Below are 26817 nucleotides of genomic sequence, written 5' to 3'. Positions count from 1 at the left end.
TACTTCCCACACCAAAGTTGATTCAGATGACCACTTTACGACCAGATGTCAGGTTCTACCATACGGCCTTTCAGTTTTGAGCCAGGTTTCTCTCTCTCTTTCTCTCTTGAAACCCAAAGCACCCTGGCTTAACCTCTCAAGCTACGTTGGCATCTTTTAGCCAAGCTGGTTATGGTATGTAGTTGGGAAGTTTCCGTTTCCTGCCACTCCTTCCCTAGCAGCTGACTGATTTCCAAAAATTAAGGCCTCAGAGAAAAAGGGGTGGATGGTGCTTACTCATAAATCAAACTCTTCAAAAGGGTTATAAAGCTGAGTGGTGGTGGCGTATTAGCCCAGCACTCGGGAGGCAGAGGCAGGCGGATCTCTGCAAGTTCGAGGCCAGCCTGGTCTACAAGAGCCAGTTTCAGGACAGCCAAGACTACACAGAGAGACCCTACCTCAAAGAAACGAGAGAGAGAGAGAGAGAGAGAGAGAGAGAGAGAGAGAGAGAGAGAGAGAATTACTTATAATAATACACATTCACAGAGTCCCTTTACTTACAACAGGCAAGTCTTTGGTAGAGGTATGCCCTCCCAGGCAGGGAGGTAAAAAGATTTCCGGGGCAGAAAATCCTGACTCAGAAGACAAGCAAGTGGCATATGTCTGTAATCTCATCACTCAGAGGCGGAGGAGTGGGGCAGCTGTGACTCTGAGGTCCGCCTGGATGGCACAGCCAGTACAGGCCAGATAGGAAGTCACGGTCTCCAAAGAAACAGACAGAAAGGAACTGACTCAAGAGCCGACTCAGCATACAAATGCTGCCGGACTTGCTGTCCCAAGTGCGGCCCTGGGATCAGCAGAAGTGTCATCTTGGACTGGGTGGACCTGCCAGTTCTCCAGCCCTACCCCAGTCATTAAAATACGGGTGAGCGGAGTCCACCTTCTGTACTTTAACGAGCTCAAAGTTTAGGAACCGGTGTCCTAAAGAAGCAGTTCTCAGGGTTAAGAACACTGACGTCTGGACTGACCTGGGATGTTTTCCAAGCTGGCTTCGTGATACTGATCTACAGCCCGATTGAGAACAGAGTCCTGTGTTGTTTCCCTGAACTACATCATGGGTAGACTAGACTCTTCATCCCTGCTACAAGGCGCTGGAGCACGCACACCAGTGTTCGCACCAGGTGCACCTCGACTGCATTCAAAAATTAAAGTGATTGTTTTCAGCTTATTGAAGCTTCAGCTCACGTTTCGGAGAAGCAGATTCCACAGTCAATTCTGATGTATTTTGGCCCCACTCCAACTGAGCTCAACAAAGAAAGAGAAGGGAGTTCCTGTTCTCTCATCCAAATAACCCTGGAGCCAGCCACATGAACCAGCAGCTTGGGGGTCAAAACAGGCAGGACTGGATACTTTTTTTCTAAGAAAAACATGCAAAATCTGGGGCATTTTTCAACTTCTAGAAACAGACTTTTGTTTGTTTGTTCGTTTGTTTTTAATATGGCATTTTCTTCTCAAAGGAACAGCCAAACTCCCCACACCAGCATTCCGAAACACAGTTGAGAAAAACAAGAGGAAGTAATGTGCTGTGCCCCGGGTGGGAGGGTGATGTTTGTGTGGAGAACCTCAAGATGAGACTTTACAAATGGAGGTAAACTATGAAAAAGAACAGGTTCTGTTGGTAACACAACCCTCAAAAACAAAAGCAAAAGAACAAAAAAAGAAAAGGAAAGAAGGAAGGAAGGAAAGAAGGAAGGAAGGAAAGAAAGAAAGAAAGAAAGAAAGAAAGAAAGAAAGAAAGAAAGAAAGAAAAGCAAAAAGCTGCCTGCTTCTCATCTCCTGAGGCGGCCTGAGGCGAGCTCCAAAGCTGTTAGCAACTGTGGAATGAATCAGGAAACTGGCACAGAGAGGACCTGTGTCCCTCAGTTCTTTAGTGGCCAAGCGTCCACACACCAGCCCCCTCCGAGCCCCTGAGAAAGCAGTAAGGGAGTGACTCGCAGACCTGTGGGGTTCCCGGGGTTGATAATGCAGAGAACTTTGGGGTCACAGTGGTCTTTGGCTTGCCGCACTGCCCGCCGGAGCTCATCCACGTTCAAGGCCCAGCAGTTCTCCTCATCTAGGTAGTAGTTCACCTGGACGGCATCCAGCTCGGAGATGACCGCGGAGTAGAGAGGGTACTGGGGGATGGGGATCATCACGCCTGTCCGTGACTTGCCGCCCCCAGAGACCAGCAGCTTCAGGATCGTCTGCAACAAAAGGTAACATCTACAGGGGCCCTGCTGCTTCTCATCCTTCCGGAGGCAATGAGCAGACAAGCCTGAGGCGGCCCAACCCCAGCTCCCTCTCCACCAGGGGCCCCGCTGCCAGTTCGCTTCACTTCTGTTTCCTTAGCTGGAACACGAGAGGTGAAGTAGGCAGTACAAAACACATGTGTTAAAGCTCTTGACTTACGTACGACATGTAGGAAAGGACTGGCCACTTGACAAGTGTGGAGCAACACATGCTTAATAACAGCAGTGGCTGAGGCATGACCATGAGGCCAGCCTGGGCTACACTGTGAGATCCTGTCTCCAAAAGCCCAACCAACCAACCAACCAATCCCTTTCTAAAACAGTATCCCAGCTGGTCCTGCCCTAGAATTATTCTGACCTCACCCTGGTAATCTCATTTAAACTCTGCGTGATCAATAACCATCAGTTGCCCACACATGGCTGGACGGACTTCTAAATAGAAGACTGTTGAAATGGCACCACCAGCGAGCAGGTTCAATCCCTTGCTGCAAGAATCCCACCAGAATGGGAAGCATGACATCTCACTCTCTCTGGGCCTACTTCCTCAAGGGTTCCAGTAGGGAGATCAACGTATCTATTTGAAAGGCTTTGGGAAGCAAACACTCAACACCAAAGCAAGAGCCTGTGAGGTCAGGAGACAAAGGCCCCCAGTAAGACGGAAAGGACAATAACAGTTGCTCACGTAGGAAGAATATGCGAGTCAATGGCACTTAGCACAGAACCGGAGTCACAGAGAAACACACCAAAAGCAAATGGAGGACCAGGGTGTGTGCAGCTAAGCGGTCCAGCACTCGCCTAGCAGACTGAGGGCCAGGTTTGATTCTCAGTACTAAAGAGAAAACAAAACAAGCCAACAAACAAAACCCAGAAGGCCCCGAGCCCTTTCCCCAAGCCTGGAATTTCAGACTTCAGCCACGTAACCACGGATTCCGGTCTGCCCACTCTCATGCCATTGCTGACTCTTCAGCCATGTAACCACCGATTCCAGTCCACATGCCCATGCCATCCTGACTGCCTCCCAGTCTGAGCCAGCTCTTCTCTCTCCTACGTGTTCCTTCACTTCCTGTTACTTGGCTCTTTCTGGCCAGGCCCAAGCTGAACTGAATATTGACTGAGTTGTGCGGCCTCCGTCCCTTTACTGAAGTGCCAATGGTTCCCTAGTCTTCTTAGGCTGACCTGAATCCTCTAGGATCCTACAGAACTAGCCTTACTTGCTTCCCTGATCCTGTTTCTGGTCACTATCCTTCACTGTCTGAGCTCACCCACCTTGAGTTCATCTCCACAACACTAAGCCTCTTTGCGGACCAAGTTCTTTTCATACTCCGATCTTCAGCTTAGAAAACTCTCCCTCTCCCACCTTCCCCAGTCCATTCCTGCAACTCTTAACCTTTTTCGGCGGAGCCTTCAACAGTTCCTGCTGCGGCCATGGCAGCACGTGGTCTAACAGAACCTGAAAACTCATGAGGGGACCTTTATGTATGCAGTCTCAATGCTAGACTGTCATAACATTGGCATGCAGGCAAAGGCCAAGTAGTGAACCTGGTTCCCTAAGGTCTCCCCAGCACCAAGCACAATGCCCAGCAGAGGAAGAACACCAGTAGGTGCTAACAACGGAGGCCAAGAGGCACCCTCACACCCAATAGCTCCCCACCAGTTGGGCCTACTGGCGGATCCTCTGGAGGAAAACTGAGGCTGTGGTTGTATCCAGGGTCATGAGACTTTCCGGGACTAGAAGTTAATGGGACAGGGATACCAGAGGGTGACTCACTCTGCCCACTGAGCCTGTCTCCTGGCCAGTTAGTTCAAACCCCTGGCCCCAACTTGTTCATCTCGTGAATGAACACTGGGATAAGAATGGGCCATCTATGTACATACAGAAATACCGTCGCTAGCTCCGGTGGTCAGGTAAATGTTGTCCGGGTCGGCAGGTACACCATCTCTCCTAGTGATAAAGGCTGCCACGTCTTCACGGATGCAGTTCACACCCTGGCTGGCGCTGTAGGATCCTGTGAAACAACAAACAAGATAATGATTAGAGGCAAGACGTCTGGTTCCACAAAATGAGTGCGGCACCCATATAATTAGCTGGGGGTAAAGATGGCTGCGGACACTAAAGTAGGGCCTCTTTCCCACGGCTCTGGGCTCTGGAACTATAGCAAGCTGTTTACCTACTCATTTGGGCTCTTCCACCCACCCACCCACCTTTCCACCCAGTGTTTACTGAGCATCTATTACGCAGTAGCCCTCGCTTCTACTGTGTCAGACAGTGCCCATACCCGTGACACAGTCATGCTCTATGGTAACAGCACCCATTAGGTCTGGGGTGTCTATGCTTTAGTTAGGTGCTTACTCATGGGTCTACAGAACTTGAGAGAATGGGTTGATACTAGCCCTCCAAAATAGCTCAGGGCTCTAAAGGGATCCGATGCAGATCCTGGAGACTGACCCTGGAGTATCTAGCCACCACTGACTGAACTGCTTGCCAGATGGACAAGAAAGAAAGCACTAGTAAGAAACACACTTGCATTTTTTTTAAGGACAGGGTCTCCATGTAGCTCTAGCTGGCCTCCAGTTTAAAAGATCTGTCTACCTCACCGGGCGGTGGTGGCGCACGTCTATACCCCCGGCACTCGGGAGGCAGAGGCAGGCAGATCTCTGTGAGTTCAAGGCCAGCCTGCTCTACAAGAGCTAGTTCCAGGACAGCTAGGACTGTTACACAGTGAAACCCTGTCTCAAAAACAAAACAAAACAAAATAAAACAAAAAACAAAAAACCACCTGCCTACCTCTGCCTCGTGACTACTGGCATTAAAGAGCAAGACACCTCGCCCTACCAAGTAAAACGTGATTTTAAGAGTCATGAGAAAAGCAAGGCTGAACTCTAAGGCTTCACACATGGGGCCTAGAAAGACAGCTCAGTAGGGAAGAAGACTGGCTGTCCTTGCAGAGGACCCAGGTTCAATCTTCAGCACCCATGTGGTGGTTCACTGCTGCCTGGAACTGCAGTTCCAGGGGAGTCAACCCCCTCTTCTGGCCCACGGGCAATGCACATACAGAGAAGCAGGCACAAACATATGCATACATTAAAACAGATAAAAAATGGACTGGGGAGATGGTTCAGTGGCTAAGGACACTGACTGCTCTTCCAGGGGACCTGGGTTCAACTCTCAACATTCACATGGTGGCTCACAACTGTCTCAAATGTCAAGTTCCAGGAGATCCGATGCCCTCTCCTCACCTCCACAGACACAAGGTTTACAAGTGGTGCATGGACATACATGCAGGCAAAAATGCCCATAGACATAAAATAAAAGATGTTTAAAATTAAAAACAAAACCTTCACATATATATTCAGTAATTGGTACTCTGGTCAGTGTGCTCCTAGAGAACACGGACATATTCTACTTCCTTTTACTTCTAGGAAACAGTTTGGGCTGCCGAAGGCCCTGCTGACACTGGCCCCTCAGCATCACCATTAGAAGGAGCATACTAACTGCTCCTTGCAGGGGGCAGAGCCTGGCTGCATCTCGACATCTACCAGGAGGCTCTCGCCAACACATCAGCCTTTCTCACAAGTCCAGGAGGAGAAGACAAAATAGTTCCTAGCCTAAAGACGAGAAGGAAAGGCTCAGAGTGTGCTCTCTCATCTGTCTTCACAAGTGCCTGAGACAGAGCCCAGTGTAGGCCAAACCCCTTATGGTCTACCGGTTTCCTCATATAACACCTCAAGGCAGCCCTTCCACAGACACAGCCTCTTACCTACCCCCTAGCTCTGGCTGACAAAGAGGAACAAAAGTCAATAAATGAGGTTTAGTGGGTGGAACAAAGGTCCACTCCCTACCCCCTCACATTAGACACACACAAAGCAAACTCCCCTCCTCTTCGCCTGCCTCTCCAGTGAAACTTCTGGAGACCTCAGGGCCACAGGGTTTTGAGAAATACGTCTGTCCTCTGTGCTGGGAGGAGGGTAAAGGAAAAGCAATTCCTCTGCAGCAGAAGATTTAGCCCCCAGGCTGGCAGGCAGGGAAGCAGGGGCACTGGCCTTTTCCTAAGAGAGACACCACAGCACCCATATCAAGGGTGTTGACAGGGTCACCATGGCCAGCAGGTACACACAGAGCACACAGGAGACAGAGCACAGAAGGAGAGAGGGGAGCAGAGAGGGAGGCAGGAACCAAGGGGCGGTTTAGCTGTTCTCTGACCTGACTGAGCAATTTAGAAAAATATCTGTTTCAACTCTTGGCTCTAGGTCTCAGAACATTAGGGTGCATATTCTAAGAAAGCTTTAAAACAACCATTTTGCTGAGCGGTGGTGGTGCATGCACTCAGGAGGCGGAGCAGGTGGATTTCTGTGAGTTTGAGGCCAGCCTGGTCTACAAGAGCTAGTTCCAAGACAGGCTCCAAAGCTACAGTGAAACCTTGTCGGGGGGGTGGAGAGATGGTTCAGTGGTTAAGAGCATTGCCTGCTCTTCCAAAGGTCCTGAGTTCAATTCCCGGCAACCACATGGTGGCTCACAACCATCTGTAATGAGATCTGATGCTCTCTTCTGACCTGCAGACATACACACAGACGGAATATTGTATACATAATAAATAAATAAATAAAAAAAACCTTGTCTTAAAAACCAGACAACAAAAAAAGACCAACTCTTTTTTTTTTTTTTTGGACTGAGATCTGCTGTACAGGCACTGGGGAAAAGGGGAAACAGGAAAGAAAATGAGATGAGAACACAGAGCCAGAGCCAAGAGTTGGATTCTAAGCAGGGTAGGGAGGGGGAATAGTACTGTCACATCCACAGAGGTCAAATTCAGGGCCTCCTTGTTCGGAGTCAGAGGGCACCTGCTGGGCCTGGGTTCTCCACAAAGAGGAACAGGGGTAGGATGGAAGGGCTGCGACAGAGTGGAAGGGGTAACAGGGACAATTCAACTGAAGAAAGCCAAACAAAGCGGGGCAGAAGGGACATGGATGCTCCCTGTCCCCGGCAAATAGTAGCCGCTCTTCAGACAGTGCCACAGACACAAGAAGCTTGAGCTAAGCTGGGAACTATCCTTTTCTTAGCCTCCAGCTGGCCACCGAACAAGCCCAAATCAGAAACTAGAGATATCTGCCCTCGAGTATCCGACCCCCACAGGACGGCATGGAAAGCACTGGCTTAGTACATTTGAGAGGAAGAGCATATGTGCCCCTGTGCACACGCGACCCATCAGCCACTGTCCGCACTTTCAGCGCAGCCACCTCATAGCCCTCTGTGTGCTAATGGGCCCAGACCTATCCCGGAACCCACATTCATTTCACATCCTTGAGGACTTTGCAAATTGGTCCTCACCCAAGCTGTTTCCACCACAAGCCTGCAGGATCCGCCGGGCTCGCTTCTTAGCATCTTCTGGGAAGCTGGGACTGCTTAGCAGGTTTGGGTAGGTGCAGAGCGCCATCACCTAAAGAAAGAGGGTACAGCTGAGCTTTTACGATGGTACCCCAAGACCACAGGACACTAGGCAAGGTACAGTGAGAAGATGCCAAATCCGAACACCGCGTCGCAGCACGCCTCTCCATGAGAGCTGAGGCTGTGGGAGCTCAGGGTAGCACAGAGGGAGACGCTGGCTCTCTGCAGCAGGGGAGGTTCTGACGGCCAAGAGGCATGACTTCCAAGGCTTGGTGCAAGAATGAGGTACCAAAAGGGGAGCCATGGCGGAGTGTGAGGGTGCTACACAGCCCCCGGCCTCTACTCATCCATGAAGAACACTGGACCCAAACACTGAGGATCTTAAGAACTAGAGAGGCTTCCGGGTAAGGGGCCAGGCCCTAGTGGGCAGCAGAATCTGGCTGACAGGAAGAAGGCTGTGAGGTCCTGCAGACACACAGCCTGAAGCCCTCCTCAGCCTGTTTTCTGCGAGACTAAACTTCAGACCCGAAAGCCAGACAGGCTTCTCTTCCCTGTAACAAAATCACCTAAACACCCAGACTGCGAGGATTAACCAAGGCCGTGTGTGACACGGTGCCAGTCAAACTCGCACACCTGTCTAAAGCTGGCGGCTGAGGAACCACGCCAGGCTCACTGCGGGCAGGGGAGAACAGGTCATAGTGCTGATATCAGCTGCATGACTAACTCCCTGCTTGTTTCTTCTTCCTCTGGATAAAGGGCAAGAATGAGGCCTACCCCTCTCCCAGGGGCATTATGAAGAACATAGGAGACAGGTGAAGGCTACAGGTCGCTCACACCATCTGAGACAAGTTAGGACAGCTGGGGTCCAGGGCTGGGTTGGCTTGGGGGATGAGTTTGACAGCCTGTGAAGGTAAGCGCTGTTGGGAACCTACTCACAACCTGAGACCTGGAACCATCTGGAACCTCTACTGACAATCAAGGACCCCGGATTTCCTCCTGCCTCTGCTTCTCTGACGGGGCTACCGTTTGGCCCCCTACCTCTGCACCCCGGGCACTAATTCACTCATCTCCACAGTCCTCTGCAGGTCAGCAGTAATGGCTGCAGGGTATCCCTCAGACAGGACCAGCTGTATGCTCCCCTCTGTCACACAGGGGCTGGGGCCCCAAAGGACAAGGTGAGGGGACCCCTGTGGTATGACACTTCTGAAGGTGGTGACACAGGGAGAGAAAAGGGAATAAGGCTACCATTTTGAAGGTTCATTACCTGCCCTGCATGTGAACCATAACCACACATGAACCAGAACGGGCCCAGTCCTGCTTCAGGAAAAGGTTTTCCATAGCTAGGTCTCCTACCCCTGATCAGGCTGCCCTGTGGCCTTTTTCCCACCATGCTTTCCTCCTTCTGGCTGCTGATCCTTCATTGTTAGCTCACGCAACATTGTATCATCGATGTTCAGACATAAACACTGAACCCCACCACCACTCAGAGCCCTTACGAGGGGGGTGGGTTATGCTGGAGGCAACCGAGAGCAGAGGCAGTCGCTGCTATAACCTGAGCTTTTGCTGGGCTGGAGGGAGACTTCCATCTGCCAGCCAAGGGAGCTCCACTGTGCAAAGGCACAACGCCAGCCAGCAGTCCAGCACAGGGGCTCCCTTTGGGCTGTGTTTTCACCCTGGCATTCTTCCTCCGGGCCCTCTGCCCCCCCCCCCCCCACACACACACCCTCACAGAAGCTCTCCGTCGGGACCCCAGATCTATCATGGAAGAAGAACCTTCCTGGAAGGTTCCTACCCCAGACCACCACAAATGGGTTAAGGCATTTTTGATACCTTTAGAAGGGGATTGCTAAGAGAGAGAAAAGCAGGGGACATCAGGTACCCGAAAGGGCTGCTACTTTGGCGGCACAACCCTCAGGGACTCTAGTGCATGATGTACCGGCCCCTCCCAAGTTCTAGTTCAGGGCTCCAGAAGGCCTGTTCCAGGAGGGCGGGCTCACCTGACGGAGGAAGGTGATTGGCTGCTGGCCCATAGCATGGGCATCCCCAATGTTGGCTCGGATAACCTCAGTGAATGGTTTCTTGATCCCCTGGGGAGAGAAGGTGGCAGGTGGTTAGTTAAGGACTCCGACCCTACATTCCTGAGGCCACGTTGTAGAACTGCCGCAAGATATTAATAAGCAATCCTATTCTGAGCCTCACCAAATGTCAGGCAGCAAGCGCTAACTACGCCTGGTCCCATTTAATCTTCACAACCCTTTCCACGAGGAAGGACGAGGGGCCACCCCACTTCACAAACGAGGAAACCGAGGTTTCAAAAGACTAAGGAACTCGCCTGGTGTCACGTGACTGATAGACACAAGCATTAGGATTTGAGCTCTGGAAGGCAGGTCCCCAGTGTGCTCTGTGCTATCACCCCCCACTTTCTGGACAAACCGGAGGAGCTGTTAGGTGGCTGAGGCCTCATGACACAGCTCCACAGCCTGTCACTTCACCGGGATGTCTAAAAGGCACGAGGACCAAAGTGGCAGTAGAGGAAGAGCAGAGGCCATGAAAATATGCCCAGAGTCAGGGAGGGAGAGCCTAGATGTCCCTACTCCTGTGTCCAACGAGAGTAAAGGGCTAGAGACCAGGAGTTCACGGCCCCCTACAGAAGACATCCATGGCCCCTCCAGAAGACATCCATCCATGGGAATTAGGTCCTGGCCTTGTTCTCTCACAAGCCAGTTTTTGCAGAATGGCTAGTTTCCTTTTCTTTCTCTTTAGCAGAAAGGATAAGAGACAACGAAGAGAGCACCAAACAGGGATCACAGAGGGACTAACTCAAGAGAGATCTGAGCCAGGCGGGGTGGCACACGCCTTTAATCCCAGCACGCTGGAGGCAGAGGCAGGTGGATCTCTATGGGTTCGAGGCCAGTCTGGTCTACCGAGAGAGTTCCAGGACAGACAGCCAAGGCTACACAAATCCTGCCTTGAAAAAGGGATTCGGAGGTCACTGGGGAGTGAGGGAAAGACACTTCAGCTGCCCCAAAGGTAAAACAGATCACGGAGACGTGGAAGCAAGGGAGTCGACACAGCTCCCTTGATAAATCCAGCATCAGCTGCTGGAGGAATAGATTAGCAAATTCAAAGACCTCCCTGGGTGGCTGGGAGGAAAATCAGGAGCAAACCCCGCCTCACACAGCTAGTCCAGGAAGGAGGCCCTGAGTGTCACTGTGAAGGAAGGAGGGGCGAGGGTGGGAAGGCCTGGCAGCCCCCACCCCATCTCCAGCTGTGCTTTTCCAAATACAATATTTAAAGATACAGTTCTGCGGCTTTGACACTGGTGAAGTTTGTTCTCCTGAGTGTGTGCACATGTGTACAAGTGCATGTGTCTCTGCCCATGTGTGCACCACACTCAGGTGTGTGCTTGAGCATGGGCAAACACGCAGAGGCCAGAAGAGGGTTCTGACTTCGCAGCTCTCCCCTTGGTGCTCTGACACAGGACGTCTCACTGCCCATGGAGCTCGCTGGTTTTGGCCAGGCCGCCGGCCAGCCAGCCCTAACGCCCCTATTCCCACCAGCACTGGGGCTTCAGGGTCAGGGGGCACCAGGCCTGGCTTTTCGCCTGGGCACTGGGGATTTGAACTCAGGCTCACACCTACATGACGAGCACACTTACGGAGCCATCTCTTTGGCCCTTCCCCACCAAGTTCTTTCTCTGAGCCTCACAAGGCATAGCGGGCTGAGAAAAGAATCCGAGAAAGGGCCTCCGAGTGTCACAAACAGAGCCCAAGTCTCTGAAAGGTGTGTCTGGGAGACGGGGACCCTGCAAGTGTCTCCTGCCCCATCTTTAGAGCTAGTCAGAGATGGCCAATATGGAGCTTTTCCCCGGGCAGCAGTCACACATCTCTAGACCAAGGCAGGTGGTGGCAGCCCTTGCTGCACCAGGCTGGGTCAGTGAGAGGAAAGATGGGCACGTAGCTGCAAGGCTCACCCCACAGGGAGAAGCCAAGAAGGATAGTGGGGGCGATGAGGTAGCTGCCTAAGTCATAGCATACAGAAGGCAGGCCCGCACACCCTAGCGCCGGCCTGGGTTCCTCAACTGAGAAGCCCTCCATCAGCCTTTAAACCACTGTAGCTCTCAAGCCCACAGCTACTGAACAGAGATGACTCTCTGGTATGGCCAGAGCCTATTCTTCAGTAAGAAATAAATCTGTCACGGGCCAAGAAGGCTTATACTCAACATACAGTTATAGGCCTGGGCTATGGGCCAGCCCAATACAGAAGAAAATAATGCCTGGAATCTAGCCCTCGATGTCCCTTTCCTGTGCACTCCCCTAGCACTATTTAGCCAATTCAGGGCTTGCTGACCCAAAGCTTGGGAACACTGAGCACCCCCTTTCTTGGGTCACTGGGCCTACAGACCATGGACACTTTGCATGATGGATGAGTTTGGGCCAGGATGTGGCTCCCTTGAATAGACAAGCAGACCATTCTACATAGCTAAGAGCAACCACTCAGAAGGGTGACCCACATGAGCTGGGAATACTAAGGTACCCCAGAAAGATTCTGGCCCAAAATGCGTATCCAGGCCCAGTACGTGCACCAGTGGTGCCACTGCCCCCCGTTCTGCACCTTGGCAGAGGGGCTAACAAGCATGCAGCCTTTGGTTGTCTCTCACAGCATTCTAGAGTTCCTCTGTCTAAGGCACTTGCACATGTCCAAGCCACAACTGCGTCCCACGCAGCACTGAGAGAACATCCCGGGAGGGCGGTGCGCTCTTCCTGCCACTTGGACTTATTATGTAGGGGTCAATAGTGGTGAAGCAAAAGAAAGAGATTTATCACTGTCCTTCCAGCCCACAATTCTAGACTAGTGGACAAGTTGCACGGGGACAAGGCAAAATAAAAGAAGTAGCAAAAAGGGAAGGCTGAGGAAATGGCTCAGGCGCAATGACCTGAGTTCAAGCCCTAGAATTGCATATAAAAACAAAACCAAAAACCTCAAGTGCAATGGTGTATGGTTTGCACTCTCAGTGCTGGGAAGGGAAAACAAGCGAATTCCCAGGGTTCACCAGCCTAGAGGAGTCAATGAGTTCCAGGCAAATGGGAGCCCCCGTCTCAAAACCTAAGGTGAAGGCATCCAAAGAATGACACCAATGTTGTTCTGTGGCTTCTACATATACCCTACACATGTATGCACCTCTACATGTACACACACACACACACACACACACACACACACACACACACAAGAAAAATGCTATTTTAGAAAAGAGTAAGTCCAGTGTGGTGGCACATGCCTTTAATCCCAGGGCTTGGGAGGCGCGTGCAGGTCTCAGGACTAGAAGAGGACACTCAGATTCCTTGGAGCTCAAGTCACAGGTGGTGTGAGCTTCCCAATATGGCTTCTGGGAATCAAGTCTGATCCTCTGTAAGAGCAGCAAGTGCTCTTAACCACAGAGCCATCTCTCCAGCCCCCATGCTGAACATCTTAATCATGCACACTTTGTGTCTGCCTGTTACACCCTCCCCCCCAACAGAGCTGGGGTGGAGAGGAGGCAGGGACAAAAGCAAGCTAATTTCCTTGTTCAAAGGATGGCCCAGTCACTTCATGAGACCTATGTTCAAGAAGCCCACAGAGTTTCCCCTTTGTTCAACAAATATTCCCAATAGAGCAATAAGGAGACTGAGAGTGAGAGATGGTAGGCGGGGACCAATGAGAAAAACTAAAGCAAATGTTGGAAGTGAAGACTAAGAGGGGTCCAGGGCTACAGAGATGGCTCAGCGGGTAAGTGTGCGTTACCCGCTCTAGCAGAGGACCCGGGTTCAGTTCCCAGCACTCGGGAGCAGCTCACAACTGCCTGGGACTCCAGCACTATGCCTCTGGCCTCAGTGAGCAGCTCTACCCACATACACACGAAAGCACACACAAATAAATCTTTCCCAAAAGTGAGTACAGGAAAGGAGTGAGGTACAAGGTGGGAGAGAGGTCTTCCCAGACCCCAGAAAGCTCATACGAAAGGCCCCTTGCTCCCAGATTCAAAGGGACAATTAACCAGACTAGAGTAGGCAGAAGTCCTGAAAGAAGCTCTGGAGACAAAACCCCACCAGGTCCCACGGGTCCTGAAAACAGGTGCAATTCACAGAAAACTCTGAGACCCAAGCAAGCCTCTGACCTCCACAGACAATCAGAGAAGATTCACAAGGAGCAGGGTGGAAAAGATGGCTCACCGGGAAAAAGCACTTGCTGCTCTTACCAAAGACCCGGGTTTGGTTCCCAGCACCCACACAGCAGGTCACAGCTATCTCTAACTCCAGTTCCGGGGGATCTGACACCGTCTTCTGGCCTCACAGGCACCAGGCATACATGTGATATACATATAATATATACATACAAACAAAACACACACACATAAAATAACAAACATTTAAAAGTAAATAAATCTAAAAAAAAATTGTAAGGACCATTATCACAGCGAAGTGGCAGTTGACCCAGGAAGCCCCACATTGACAGATTCAGAGGTGGGAAGCAATTTCCACTTCTTACACTCAAGCAATGCAGAGTAGTTTGGGAAAAAGCTGGGCAGTGGTGGCACACACCTTTAATCCCAGGACTCAGGAGGCAGAGGCAGGAGGATCTCTGATTTCGAGGTCAGCCCAGTCTACAGAACGAGTTCCAGGACAGCCAAAGCTACACAGAGAAACTCTGTCTTGAAAAACAAAACAAAACAAAAGTTTCAGAACAAAGAAGGGTCTTGCTGTGCTTCCCATGATTGGTTTGGAGCTCCTGGACGCAGGGATCTTCCTGCCTCTGCAGCCTGAGCAGCTGGAACTGCAGGCCCTGCCACTGTGACCTAAGGACAAAGACTCTAACGATTTTAATTAGCTTCTGTTTAAAGGATTATCACTAACACTGCAAACCAGTTTGTGAAGAAGAGAGAGCACAGGCCAACACAGTCTGGATGAATTGCCTGAGGGCCAGAGTCCTTAAAGCCTTAAAGCCTTAAAGCCTGGGATGCAGGTCTATGGTCAGCACAGGGTGGATGGGTGCAGGAGTCATCCTGCCAAGGAAATCTTCTAGTTTTCTTCTTTATTATTCAATTTTTCCTTTCTCTTGAGACAGGGTTTTACTTTGCAGCCTTGGCTGTTTGGCTAGCCTGGAACCCACTATGTAGATCCGGTTAGTCTCAAATCCTCAGATGCTATCCACTGCCTCAGCCTCCCCAGTGCTGGGATTGAAGGAGTGTGCCATCACACCTGGAAATGTTCTATACTAACTCTGAAGATGACCAGTGAGACGCCTTGTGCTCAGCACATCCAGGGCTATAACTTCTATGCAGTGAACAACAGCCATGTGCTAGGGCCCCACGTTACACACAACACACACTGAAGGTAAGACAAGTAATCAGACTTCTCTAGTTCTGAACCTTCTGCTCTTTGAGAGCTTTCAGTTTCTGTTTTATTTACTTTGTATATGTTCCTGTAGGTGCATGTGTGTGTGTGTGTGTGTGTGTGTGTGTGCGTGTGTGTGTGCAAGGGGAGGTCACAGGTCAGTCTTGGGTGTGGTTCCTCAGGAGCCATCCACCTCGTGTTTTGAGAAAGGGTCTCTCATTGGCTTGAGTAGGGTACTAGCTGGCCATGGGAACCCCAGGGATCCTCCTGTCTGCCTCTCCAAAACTGGGATACAGGTGCACACCCCCAGGCCTGGCTTTTTCACTTGTGTTCTGGGGATCAAACTCAGGCCCTCACATGGTGAGCACGTTTATATTTGCAGGTTTTGAAGCAGAGCTTTCCTATAGTTATTGCTCAGGCTGGCCCTGAATTCCTGGACTCAAATAATCCCCCTGTCTCAGACAAGCAGCTAGATTTATAGTGCCCCCCCCCCCCGGCCGCCAATATTCCACCTGGCTGGTGTTTACTTTTACAATTGGAAAGTAAAGCCATTCCTTCGCTCTACTGTGCCAAGTCCTGATCCCTGCCCTTAAACAAGCAAGAGAAAAAAAAAAAGGAGGTTGAGAAACTGTCAGATCCTCTCAAGCCCCCTTTAATTGCAGCTTATTAAAAAGTGCTGCTCCCAATGAACAATGGGGTTCGAAACCCCAAAACAGCCTCTCCCTTGGTGGAGCTGCTGTCAAGGAGAAATGGCCCCCTTAGCCTTAGCCTCTTCCCCTCTTCCTTCAGGCTACCTTATCAGAGGAGTAAAAAGCACGGGGACTAAGCCCTGCCAGCCGCCTTGAAGACAAACACCAGGGCCACGTGTCCAGCCGGTACTGTTGGCAAAAGAACTCACTGAAACAATTCCATAAGCAGCAAACGATTCTGGGACCCAGGGCTAGAGAGATGACTCAGTCGTTAAGAGAACCACTCGCTACTTTTACAAAGGTCCTGAGTTCGATTCCCAGCACCCACATGGCAGCTCACAACTGTCTGTAACTCCAGTTCCAGGGGATCTGACACCTTCACACAAATGCACACAAAAAAATAAATTTAAATAAATAAATAAATAAATAAATATGCTGGGACCCATCACAGAGATCACCCTAAGGACAAGACATTAGAGAATGGGGCAAGTGGACCAGCTAAGCTCTTTGCCTCCTTCATAGACTAGGGAAACCGATGCCCAGAGAAAACATGGAAATTGCCCCAAGTCTTCACACAAACCTCTTGACCAGATAAAACCCTTTAGAACACCCGTCCAATTTGGATTGCTAAATTCAAAACAGAGGCAGAAATAACAAAAATTGCAAAGCCAACACAAACAGAAAATAAATAAAAAATAACAGGGCTCAGGACAGCTCCAGGTCAATGGTAGAGTGCCTGCCTAGCATTAGTAAAACCCTAAATCCAAGTCCCCAGCACCAACTCTCACCTCCCCCCACCCCACCCCCCCCACACAGAAAGAAACAACTGACAAATACGAGGGACAAAGTTGACCATTACGGCTAGAGAGGGCACGGTGGTGCACACCTTTAATCCCAGCACTGAGAAGCAGAGGCAGGTGGGTGGACCTCTGTGAGTTCCCGGCCAGCCTGATCTACCTACGAAGTTCCAGGTCTGTTAAGCCTACATGATGAGACCCTGTCTTAAAACCAAAACAAACATCAGAGAATGTAGGTGGACAGAGAGAACTTCTCAGCTAACTTGGGGGTACTCAAATTTGGATGTATAAAATGTCTGTTTAGGATGTAGAGATACTTTTGGCCCAGTGACCAAGACATGTGTCTACCTGAGCTATACCACTGCTGGAAACCCTTCCCGGCTCCCCATGTCCAGTCGAGAGGCATGGTAAAGTCCCGAGTCATTCAAACAACTTCCATCTCCTCCACCTCATCCACCCTGCCTCCCTCTGCCACACAGACTCCTACTAAGCACATCTACCCCTTCCTTTAAACCTAGAACTTCCCAACTTCCCTGCTCTCGTCACAGCACTGCCTGCTCCTGGACACTCTCACGTCCTCTGCCTGTTGAAAAATCCCACCAAACCCTAATGAACTGGGGGAGACGGAACTGGAATAACAATATGGCAGCCTGAACCTAAGGTCAGGGACCTCTTGATCCTCACCATCTTCTGCTTTATAGAGCCAACACGGAAGCTGCTCTTTAGCAAACGTAGAAAGAATTCCTGGAACCGCTCCCAGCTCTGGAACCAGAGAAATCAGCTGTGACGTGATAAAACAGGGAACACTTTAATCCGAGCTTTGTTTTAGCAGGGAGACTGTTGCCTCAAGGAGGGACAGCTGCAGCCTCCCAGATCCCAAAGTTCGGAAGAGGAAAACACATGCTCCATGCCCACCAGTGTGTCAGGACGGCACAGAACGGAGCCAGGCTTCTCTGGGCCCAGCCTTAAACAGCCGCAGGGTGGAGAGACAGTGCAGGGGTTGAGACCACACTCTGCTCCTGCAGAGGACTCCAGTTTAGTTTCCACATCAGGGAGCTGACAAGTGCCTGTAACTTCAGCTTCCAAGAAGATCCAACTCTTGTTTTGCTTTGTTTTTTGAAACAGGGTTTCTCTTATAGCCCTGGCTGTCTGGAACTTGCTCTGTAGACCAGGCTGGTCTCGAATTCAGAGACCTGCCTCTGCCTCCCAAGTGCTGGGATTAAAGGTGTGCGCCACCACCGCCCGGCTACTTATACACATATTTAAAAATAATAAAAAATAAATCTTAAAAAAAAAACCACCAAAACCCATCCCCATAAATGTCAGCAACAGACACTGAGCTAGCTTCCTTTCATCCAACTCACTGTTCTGAGTAGAACTGAGTGTCTGAGGCCTCATCAAACTTCCCACGGAAAGAGGAGACCCTAAGAGTTCCTCTCACTCATTCAAGGATGCTGAGTGAGACACTGGGATTTGGTGACTCTGAGCAAAATCAAGAAACTCACATTCTGGGTCAGAACTATCTGCTAACATTTTCTTTTCTTTTCTTTATTTTTTCTTCAATACAGGGTTTCACTGTGGAGATCTGGCTGTCCTGGAACTCACTCTGTAGACCAGGCTGGCCTTGAACTCACAGAAATCCACTAAGGGCATGCACCACCATCCCCCCAGCCAACATTTTCTTACTAATCTTAGGAGTGTTTCCTTTTAATGTTCCCTCTTGACTCTGACTTCCGAATTCCACCCAGGTTAAAATTCAGTATCCTAGGATGCAGGGCAGTGGAGTGTGCCTGTAAGTTCCAGCACCAGGGAGGTGGGGCCAGGAGAACGTGGAGTCCAAGGCCAACCTGGGCTACACAGCCAGACCTTGTCCCCAGCACAAAGAACTTGGTTCCATCCAAGGGCATGTCTTACATACAGCCACACCACCCTGGTTGGGACTGGGAAAAATCAGCCCAGGATTTTTACAACTATGGATTCAAGCCAACATCCCTGGCATCACCAGGGTCGCCTTATTAAGGCCACAAGGACCCAACTCTCTGATTCTAGCAGTCACGGTTCTCGAGGTACAAAAGAAGGAATTCTGCCAGTCTCTTCTGCAGAGTCCCATTCTTGTCAAGCAACTGTGGTTGGCCAAGACCCAACGGGCCGCAGCCCTGAAAAAAAGGTTCGGGAACAAACTAGTCACACAACCTCCCTTCCTCCCTCTGCTCCAACCTAACAGGGTTTCTCTCTCACCACCCCCAGGCCCCTTCCTCTTACTTTCTTCAAAGCATCTGTTCACTATCTGAAACTCTCACTTCTATATTCACTTGTTTTCCTCCTTCCAAGGGATCTTTGTTCTATGAGGACACTTAGGGAACACACAGTGCCTGGCAGCATAGGCCGCTCAATAATTGGGTACAATTCAACAAGTGAACCGTCGGAAGGCCTCACTTTGTGCCAGATGCGGGACACTGGTGGGTAACGGGCGAAAGAGGGGGTGTTCTCTTGTTCCAGCCAAAAAATGGTACAATGAAGAAGCTGGACGCTGGGGATGGAGGTCCTGCTGGAGGACCCCAGACGGGTTTGCCAGGGTTCTTCCCGCCATGAGCGCCCCCTGGCCTCGCGCCCCGCAGGCCCTGGGCTCACCCGCTGCAGCTCCATCTCGATCTCGCCGGCCTTGAGCACGATGGGTCCGCGCACGGCGTACTCCACCGCCTTCACCTGCGGGTTCATGGACTCCAGAGTGAGGATGCGGTCTCGAGGGCTGCGCTCCGGTCGCACCTTGAGCGCCGCCGAGGCTTCGGCTGCAGCGCTGCTGTGACTACGGACCCAGGGGCCCGAGGCGCGGGGGCAGGAGCCCCGCCGCACCAGCACCGCCGCCCGCTGCATCGCGAACCTGCCGACGATAACCCTGGCCCAGAAAGAACAAGAGCAAGTCATCGCGCACAGCCCCAGGTGGAAACCAATCCCCCAAGAGCACAAGGCTCTCGGCTAGCAACGCCAGTCTAGCTCCGGGGTTGGATTCCCACCCCTTGGTTACTGGGACCCCGCACCGCGCCTCTGCAGCATCAAGACTCTGCACGGCTGGGTGGCCCGGGCTGCACCCAATGTGAGAATGCAACGTGCCTGTCGTCGCGGAGCCGCCCGCACCGGTCAGGTTAATAAGCGTCTGGGCTGCTCCCAAGCTGAGTGGCCGGCCACCGCATCCTGGCGCCTGGCACCCGTACCTTCTGGCCCCCTGCATTCGCACACCCACCGCCGCTGACTCCGCCTCAGGCCTGCGCGCTGGCTTCTGGGTCTTGTAGTTGTCTGGGCCGTACCAACGCTGCTGTGACGAGCTGGATAAACTACAAGTCCTCTAGGGCCTGGCGCAAGCCGCACCAGGCTTGGCAGGGGGCGGGGAGCGGTCGTCTGGGCGGGTTCTTGGGGGACAGAGAATCCCGACTGTACGGCGGCAGCTGTCCTTTCCAGAGGCTTTTGGAATTTAGTTATTTGCTGCTTGGCTGCTTCTCCCTAGATGCAGACCCCGCCTCCCTCCACCCTCACCTCGCGACACCTATGGGGTCGTGGACGGCGAGGTGATGCAGTTTTCGCCTTGAGTTTCATCATCCAGGCCGTTTGGTTCTACTGGCCGCTCAGGAGCAGCTGTTTAGGCAGTAGGGCCACTGCGACTTGATATGCTACCCTGGCTCCTTCTCAATTTCAGAGTTCTTGTCAGCAAAGAACATGGGGGCGGGGGGGGGGGCAGGGCGATTGGAAAGGACCACACGCCGAGTGGTAAGGTTTTTCAATACCACGCTATCTGAAGCCTCACCTCTCCTATATTAATTCCATTTTATTTTCTTTCTAGCCTTCCCAGCATTTAAAATCACCTTGTTTAAGTACTTCTCGCGTGCTCAGAAGGGCAGGAACAGTGTCTTTCTTGCCTGTTTTCGCAACTCTAGCACATAAGCACTTGGTAAATATTTGCTGAACAATGAATCCACAGGACATGGTGCTAATTGCTTTGGGCAGAAGTATCCAGCTGGTGGGTTCCTCCACACGTGCAAGGTGCGCACACATATGGGGCAAGCTTGGGACAGACTAGGTTGGGTGTGCGATTGGTGCAAAGGCAGGATCACCCAGGCTGAGCCACAAGCATCAGTCTCAGACTTTCTCCACATCTGCAAATATAAACTAGGTTAAATGGCCTGTCTTTTAAAATCCTTGTTGTCCTGGAAATTGTGTGATCCTGGGAGTTTTCAGGTGAAACAACCCAGGACTTGGCACAGCCACAACAAATAAACACATAAAGCTTGTGAGAGTTGGGGAAAGGAGATGCGAATAAATGCAGTAGTGTAGGGAAAACAGAAGCAGGAAATCGGGGAGGGGGGGAGTAACTGCAGACAACCACTTTTTAATCAGAGATGTAATTTAATTAAATTTACTTATTTACTGTGTACATTAGTGTTTTTCCTGCAAGTAGGTCTGTATGAGGGTGCCAGATGTTCTGGAACTGGAGTTACAGACAGATGTGAGCTGTCATGTGGGTGCTGGGAATTGAACTCGGGTCCTCTGGAAGAACACTCTCAACCTGTCAGCCATCTCTTCAGCCCCCACAATGACTTCTGAGCCACCTGACCTTAAGCATGTCACTGTCCCCATGTGTGAAATGGGAGTAACAGGCACCTACCATGCACAAGCGAGGAGAACGTTCTGAAGGAACTTGGCGGGACGTGGATCCTGAGGTTGTACACCGTTCTTGTTGGTCTTTCTTCGAGGGAATCCCAAATGCTTTGAGCAAACAAATTGATTACTCATGAGAGAGGAATGTGCCAGGGAGAGCAGAAACCACAGAGAGTGTGCCTACCTTAGCAGACTGGCTGACTCCTCAAGTCAAAGAAGTTGCTTGGGTGGCAGAGGAGCTGCTTCTCCCGCTTCTGCTCCATCGTCATTGTCTCCGCCATCTTTCTTCTCTTACAAGAAAAGAGATAGTTTATTAAGGCAGAGGAGCACAGAGGTGAGCCAGGCCCTCCCTGTGGCCTGTCTCTCAGAAGGAAGAGGTGCTGTTCGGGCTTTTCATTTTTATCTTAGTTTATGTGTACCAGTGTCTTGTCTCCACATTTGTCTGTGCACCATGTGGGTGCAGTGCCCATGGAGGCCAGAAGAGGGCGTCTAATTCCCTGAAACTGGAATTACAGACTGTTGTGAATGGCCATGGGAACCAAACCTGAGTCCTCTAGAAGAGCAATCAGTGCTCCTAACCACCGAACATCTCTCCACTCCCCTGTCTGGACGTTCAGTTGTCCAGCACCCCTGTCAACAGGTCTCCTTCCCAGCTTTTCTATCCGTGCCCATCCATTCAGTCTCCAGGTTGGAGATTCTCCCAGTGGCCTAGAACCTCTGCGTACTTCACTGCCTTCAATGACCAGCTGAAGAGACACACACACACACACACCCCTCCCCCTCCAAATCACACTTAACTTTGACCTATTCACTGTCCTTTGAGCTACTGTACTATCAACCCAGCTATCTCTATTCTAACCAGGAAGTATAAGGGATCTGGGAGTAGGTCTCCCGGAAGTAAACACAAGCTGAGAAAACAACAGCCAGCGTGTTGCACACTTAACGCCGGTTCCCACCCACATCATCGTTGCAAAACACAAGTCGTTCATATCCCTAACAAGTCCGGTGCCACTGTGTCTCTTATACCAAGCCTGGGGTATAAGCAAGGACCCCAGGCTTGGGGGTGTGATTCAGTGGTAGATGGTCCAGAGCTCAACTCTGATGTGGGGAGGGGAGGGCACTGACAAAAAACAAACAAGCAAACACCTCTCTCGTGAACCACCGTTAACTGTGTATGAAGCACAAAAGAGCAAGCGTGTTATTTCTGCGCTGCAGTCTCAGGTAAAGCAGCTTGTTCAGTCAGTCAGGAACGTGGAGTAGGAGCTGTCAAAAGCAGACACCGTCCTCCTGCCTGCCCCCCATTACCCATGCCCCCTGCCCCTCTGATTTACTGGAACTCTAAAGTCACTCTTGTGTAACTCTCTGAATGTGGAAATTTGAACAGTTGATTGCGATGCACTAAACTTTGAAAAGTTTCTTCATGGTCCTTGTAATAGGGGGTGGCAATTGCGTGAACTTTGCTTCTCTTCTGCTCTCTCTCAGCGGGGGACCAGTCTGAACAAGAGTCTAAATACTGAAATGATCATGAACGTCCTTCCCCAAAGCAGAGTAAACATTGCGAGCATACAGCAACTGCAGTCTGCCCACACAGTGGGTGATGTGTTCGGAAGACCTGGTACTTTCCTTCATCCCTTAATTCAACAAGTTCTTTTTGGAGACCCATCATGTCCTAGGCACCGTGCTGAGACATCAATAACTCAGACACGCTGTCCCTGCGTAGGACCATTTCGTAACAAAGGCCGATGTCCTGCCGCTCATCCCACACCCAAATGTGATTACACACTGCACTGTAGTCACTGCTGGGGAGAAAGGGATGGCGCTCTGACAGCGAAGAAGCCTGAGGGAGAGTCAGCCAGATTAAGTGGCCTGTGAGCTTTGGAGAAGCTAAGGGACATCAGCATTGATGAGGTGGTGTGGTGGGGGGCTTCTTGAGGCAGGAGGCAGCATATTTTTTAACCTCTCTACCCCCTTCCTCCCCAAAATAACAAAAGCAAAATAACAACAGCAACAACAAAACGCTCATGTTTGTGGGCATAGTGCCTTGCGTCTTTAATCCTAGCACTCTGGAGACAGAGCCTGTAGGTCTCTGTGAGAGCAAGGCTAGCCTTGTCCACAGAGTGGTGTAATGGCCCCATGCCAATCAGAGCTACTTAATGAGATCTTGTCTCAAAAAAAGGGGGATCGGCAACTTAGTAAGTCGGAGGCCAGCCTAGGTTGCTTGAAATCTTGTCTCAAAAAAACCAAAACAGTAAAAGGGCAACGTGGTGGCTGGGGTGGAGGTAAAGGTGCCATGTGCAAGTCTGGCAGCCCGTGTAGGCAGAAGGAGAGAACTGACCTCACAAACTTTCCCTGTGACCTCCACAAGGGACCGAGGCACACAAGCCCCTCCTCATACACCACAAGGACACACACACAGTGGCAATTTAAAAATAAATAACTCTCTCCCTTTCACCAAAAAGCAACATAGAGAATTCAAATTCTGATAAGGAAATAATACCTAGATATCCAGGAAACTGAGGGGAAAAAACAAAACAAACAAACAAAAAAAACCCTGACTTGAAAAGGGGGCAAGCTATCTTGTCAGACTAAACATGTCACCAAGCTTTGGGGGCAACAGAGAGTCTCTTTCTCAATAGGGAAAGTCAAGAGTCTTTTCCTGTCCTCAACTTCGGGTCTCCAAACACATATGCACACAGATGTACACACACACACACACACATGCATATGCCATATACACATGAGAAAAAGGGACGAGCGAGCTGAATAGACACCCAAGAGAAGATAACGACCAACAGACATATGAAAAGGTGTTCAATATCACTAATCGTCATCAGAGAAGTACAAATCAAAACTGTGGGATGCCATCTCATCCAATTAGAAGGCTATTATTACACACACGCGCACGCGCGCACACCACACGCTGGCCTCGATGTGAGGAGAGGGCACTTTTATATGCTGGTCCTGGGATACAGGTCGGTGTAGCTCTTATGGGTGTGGAGAATCCCTGGAAAGGAGTTGAGTCTGCAAAGGCTGATGGATGAGTCCTGCAGCGATGTGGAGGGCTGGAATCCTGCAGATCCAGAGCCTAATTACAATTTATTAAAGTTATTAGCTTTAACTCCCTAATTAGTCGTTCCTTGCTCACCTCTGGGTCACACCTAGCATCCGGTGACTAACAGATAAGACCTTTTCGGAGCCTATTAACTTAGCAGGACCACTAACTTCCACCAACACAGATTCCCTTTAACCGGAATTACCTATGCCCTTAAAGTTCAAAATAATGAACTCAGGACCAGTTTGGATGAGCCATGCTAGGAAAATGTACATCAAAGGTCTGAATTCTGGTTTCAAATTTATCATCAGGATAGCTGCATAACCACACGACAGTACTGTTCCCAGGTTTAGCCTTGAGATGCTCTGTGCAGAATTTCTGGAATATCCATCTGATTTCTGAGCTACTTAGTGTTCTAAGAATGTCGGAAGCAGCACAGCCTCTCCTGCAAGACTAACTTCCTATAGAGTGAGCCTCACTCGTCACCAAGGGTGGCAATACCTGCCTCACAGGGATGCTGAAAGGGCTTAGAGTGATAGGTGAGACTCTGATCTTCTCTGCGGATATCTGAATACACAAGAATGTCTGAAATGTATCTCTTCCAGAATGAATAGTGTTTATCTTTAAGTAATGAAGTTGCTGGTGACTTGTTTCCCCCTTTTAATGCATGCTCAGTTTTAAGAAATGACTGAACATGACAGCATACATGGACTTATAACTCCAGCACTTGGGGTGCGGAAGCAGGCAGATTACCTCAAGTTTGAGAACAGTCATGGCCACATAGCAAGACCCTAGCTTAGAAGGAAGAAGCTAAAAGCCAAATGCCATCACCCAGACACACATAAAATAAATAACTGTGCAATAGGGGCTGTGCAAATTATTTGTCTGGTAACCACTTCACGATGTATCACTGTGTTTTACGTCTTTAAAAAGACTTTGTGTGTGTGTGTGTGTGTGTGTGTGTGTGTGTATGTGTGTGTGCACATGTGTGCAAGTATCCTCAGAGTTCAGAATAAGGCATTGGCTCTTGTAGCAGCCACTTCTCTTTTGCTGTAATAAAACGTAATGATCAGCACAATGACCTAGGCGGCGGATAGAAAGGAGAGTTTATTTGGGCTTAGGCTCCCAGAGGGTAAAAATCATGGCTATTATGAGGAAGCAGCAGGCACAGCAGCAAGCAGAGCAGCCGTGAGAGCTCACACCTTGAGGACCAAGCAGACAGTGAGCTCGAAAGCCACCCTCCAGCGACATACCTTCCCCAAAGAAGACTACACCTCCTAAGACCCCCAGAACCATCGGCTGGGGACTAAGTGTTCAAATGCCGGAGGATATGTAGGCTCTCTAATTCAAACCACCACAGGGTCCCTGGAGCTGGAGCTACAGGTGATTGTGAACTACCCAATGAGTACTCAGGGTCAGTCTTGGATCCTCTGCAAGGACAGCAGGTGCTCTTACCTGCTACCGTGTCACCTTGCCGTTGACAGCTGTTTTTGATGCCTGAACTGGCTTTGCTCTGTGTTCAATAGACTCTGGTCCCTGACCTCGCCCTGCTGAGACAGCACTTGGGGAATTTTAACATTAACAGAAGACAGCTCTGAGAATGAGAATGAGCAACACTGAAGGATTATCTACGCCCTTGCTGTGCCTTTCCTGGATAAAGTGTAACACCCAAGAACCCCCTGGACCCTGGCGCAAAACACAACATTAAAAGGTATACCTTGGCCAGGTGTGGTGATCCATGTCTGTAATCCTAGATACTGGAGAGGCTGACAGGATTCGGGTCAGTCTAAGCTTACTGGGGAGATCCTGTCTCAAAATAAAAGAAAACAGAGCTGGTCATGGCAGTTCAGTGGTAGAGCCCCTGCCTAATATAAGTAAGATCCTGGGTACAACCGCTGATACTGCAAAAATGAAGCAAGCTCAGATACAAAAACAAAACTGTATATTGGTTGACAGAACTAAACTGTGTGGGGGCGTTTGACACTTAAAGAGCAGCTACATATGGACGGTGGTGGTGCATGCCTTTAATCCCAGCACTCGGGAGGCAGAGGCAGGCGGATCACTGTGAGTTCAAGGCCAGCCTGGTCTACAGCGGGAGCTCCAGGACAGGCTCCAGGACAGCAGCTACATTTCCTCGTATAGGAGTTCATCTACAAACAGATTGGGCTCTGGGTAAATGCTGAGAAAGTCAAGGATGTGAAACTGTTAAATGAATAAATATGTTTTTAAATTTTTATTTTATGACTACAGATGAGTTATTTGCATGTATGTATGTGTACCACACTATGTGCCTGGCACTCCTGAAAGTCATACTATGGCATTGGATCCTCTGAAATTGGAGTTACAGATAGCTATGACCTGGGTGCTGGGGATAAAACCTGGGCCATCTGAAAGAGCAGCCCATGCTCTCACTGACGAGCCACCTCTCCAGTTCATGGATTAAAGGAAAAACAAAAACCAGTGGCTACATTTAGTAGAATGGGGATGGCAGTGGCAACATATCCTTGGTCCCCAGCAGGGTGTAGCATGAGGGCTATCTTGTTGGGATATCTGTTCCCGCCCGGTACCCCACAACCGGCATATCCCAAAGAAATCACACAGACTCC

At 50.3% G+C, this 26817-nt stretch overlaps 1 protein-coding gene across 4 annotated transcripts in view; it reads right to left on the bottom strand.

Moving 5' to 3' along the window:
• Nucleotides 1-19753, bottom strand: part of Gpt2 (glutamic--pyruvic transaminase 2) — a 33587-nt gene extending 13834 nt beyond the window's left edge. Inside the window, exons 1-6 of one of the 4 annotated variants that reach the window (XM_085682042.2) lie at nt 19548-19753; nt 19141-19405; nt 9648-9737; nt 7594-7702; nt 4143-4273; nt 1979-2222 (exon numbers count right to left, since the gene is read on the bottom strand). In XM_085682042.2, coding sequence (XP_085538168.2) covers nt 1979-2222; nt 4143-4273; nt 7594-7702; nt 9648-9737; nt 19141-19405; nt 19548-19738 — 1030 coding nt within the window. In that variant the 5' untranslated portion in view covers nt 19739-19753. Of the gene's footprint in view, nt 1-1978; nt 2223-4142; nt 4274-7593; nt 7703-9647; nt 9738-19140 lie in introns of all 4 variants that reach the window. The other 3 variants (XM_048434649.3, XM_048434650.3, XM_048434648.3) reach the window with 3 other exon arrangements.
• Nucleotides 19754-26817: the final 7064 nt, after the last annotated feature.

This window comes from Myodes glareolus, chromosome 22 (assembly GCF_982192425.1).
Source record: "Myodes glareolus chromosome 22, mMyoGla1.1, whole genome shotgun sequence".
Classification (NCBI taxonomy): Eukaryota; Metazoa; Chordata; class Mammalia; order Rodentia; family Cricetidae; genus Myodes; species Myodes glareolus.
This window is presented reverse-complemented; position numbering and strand designations above follow the sequence as displayed.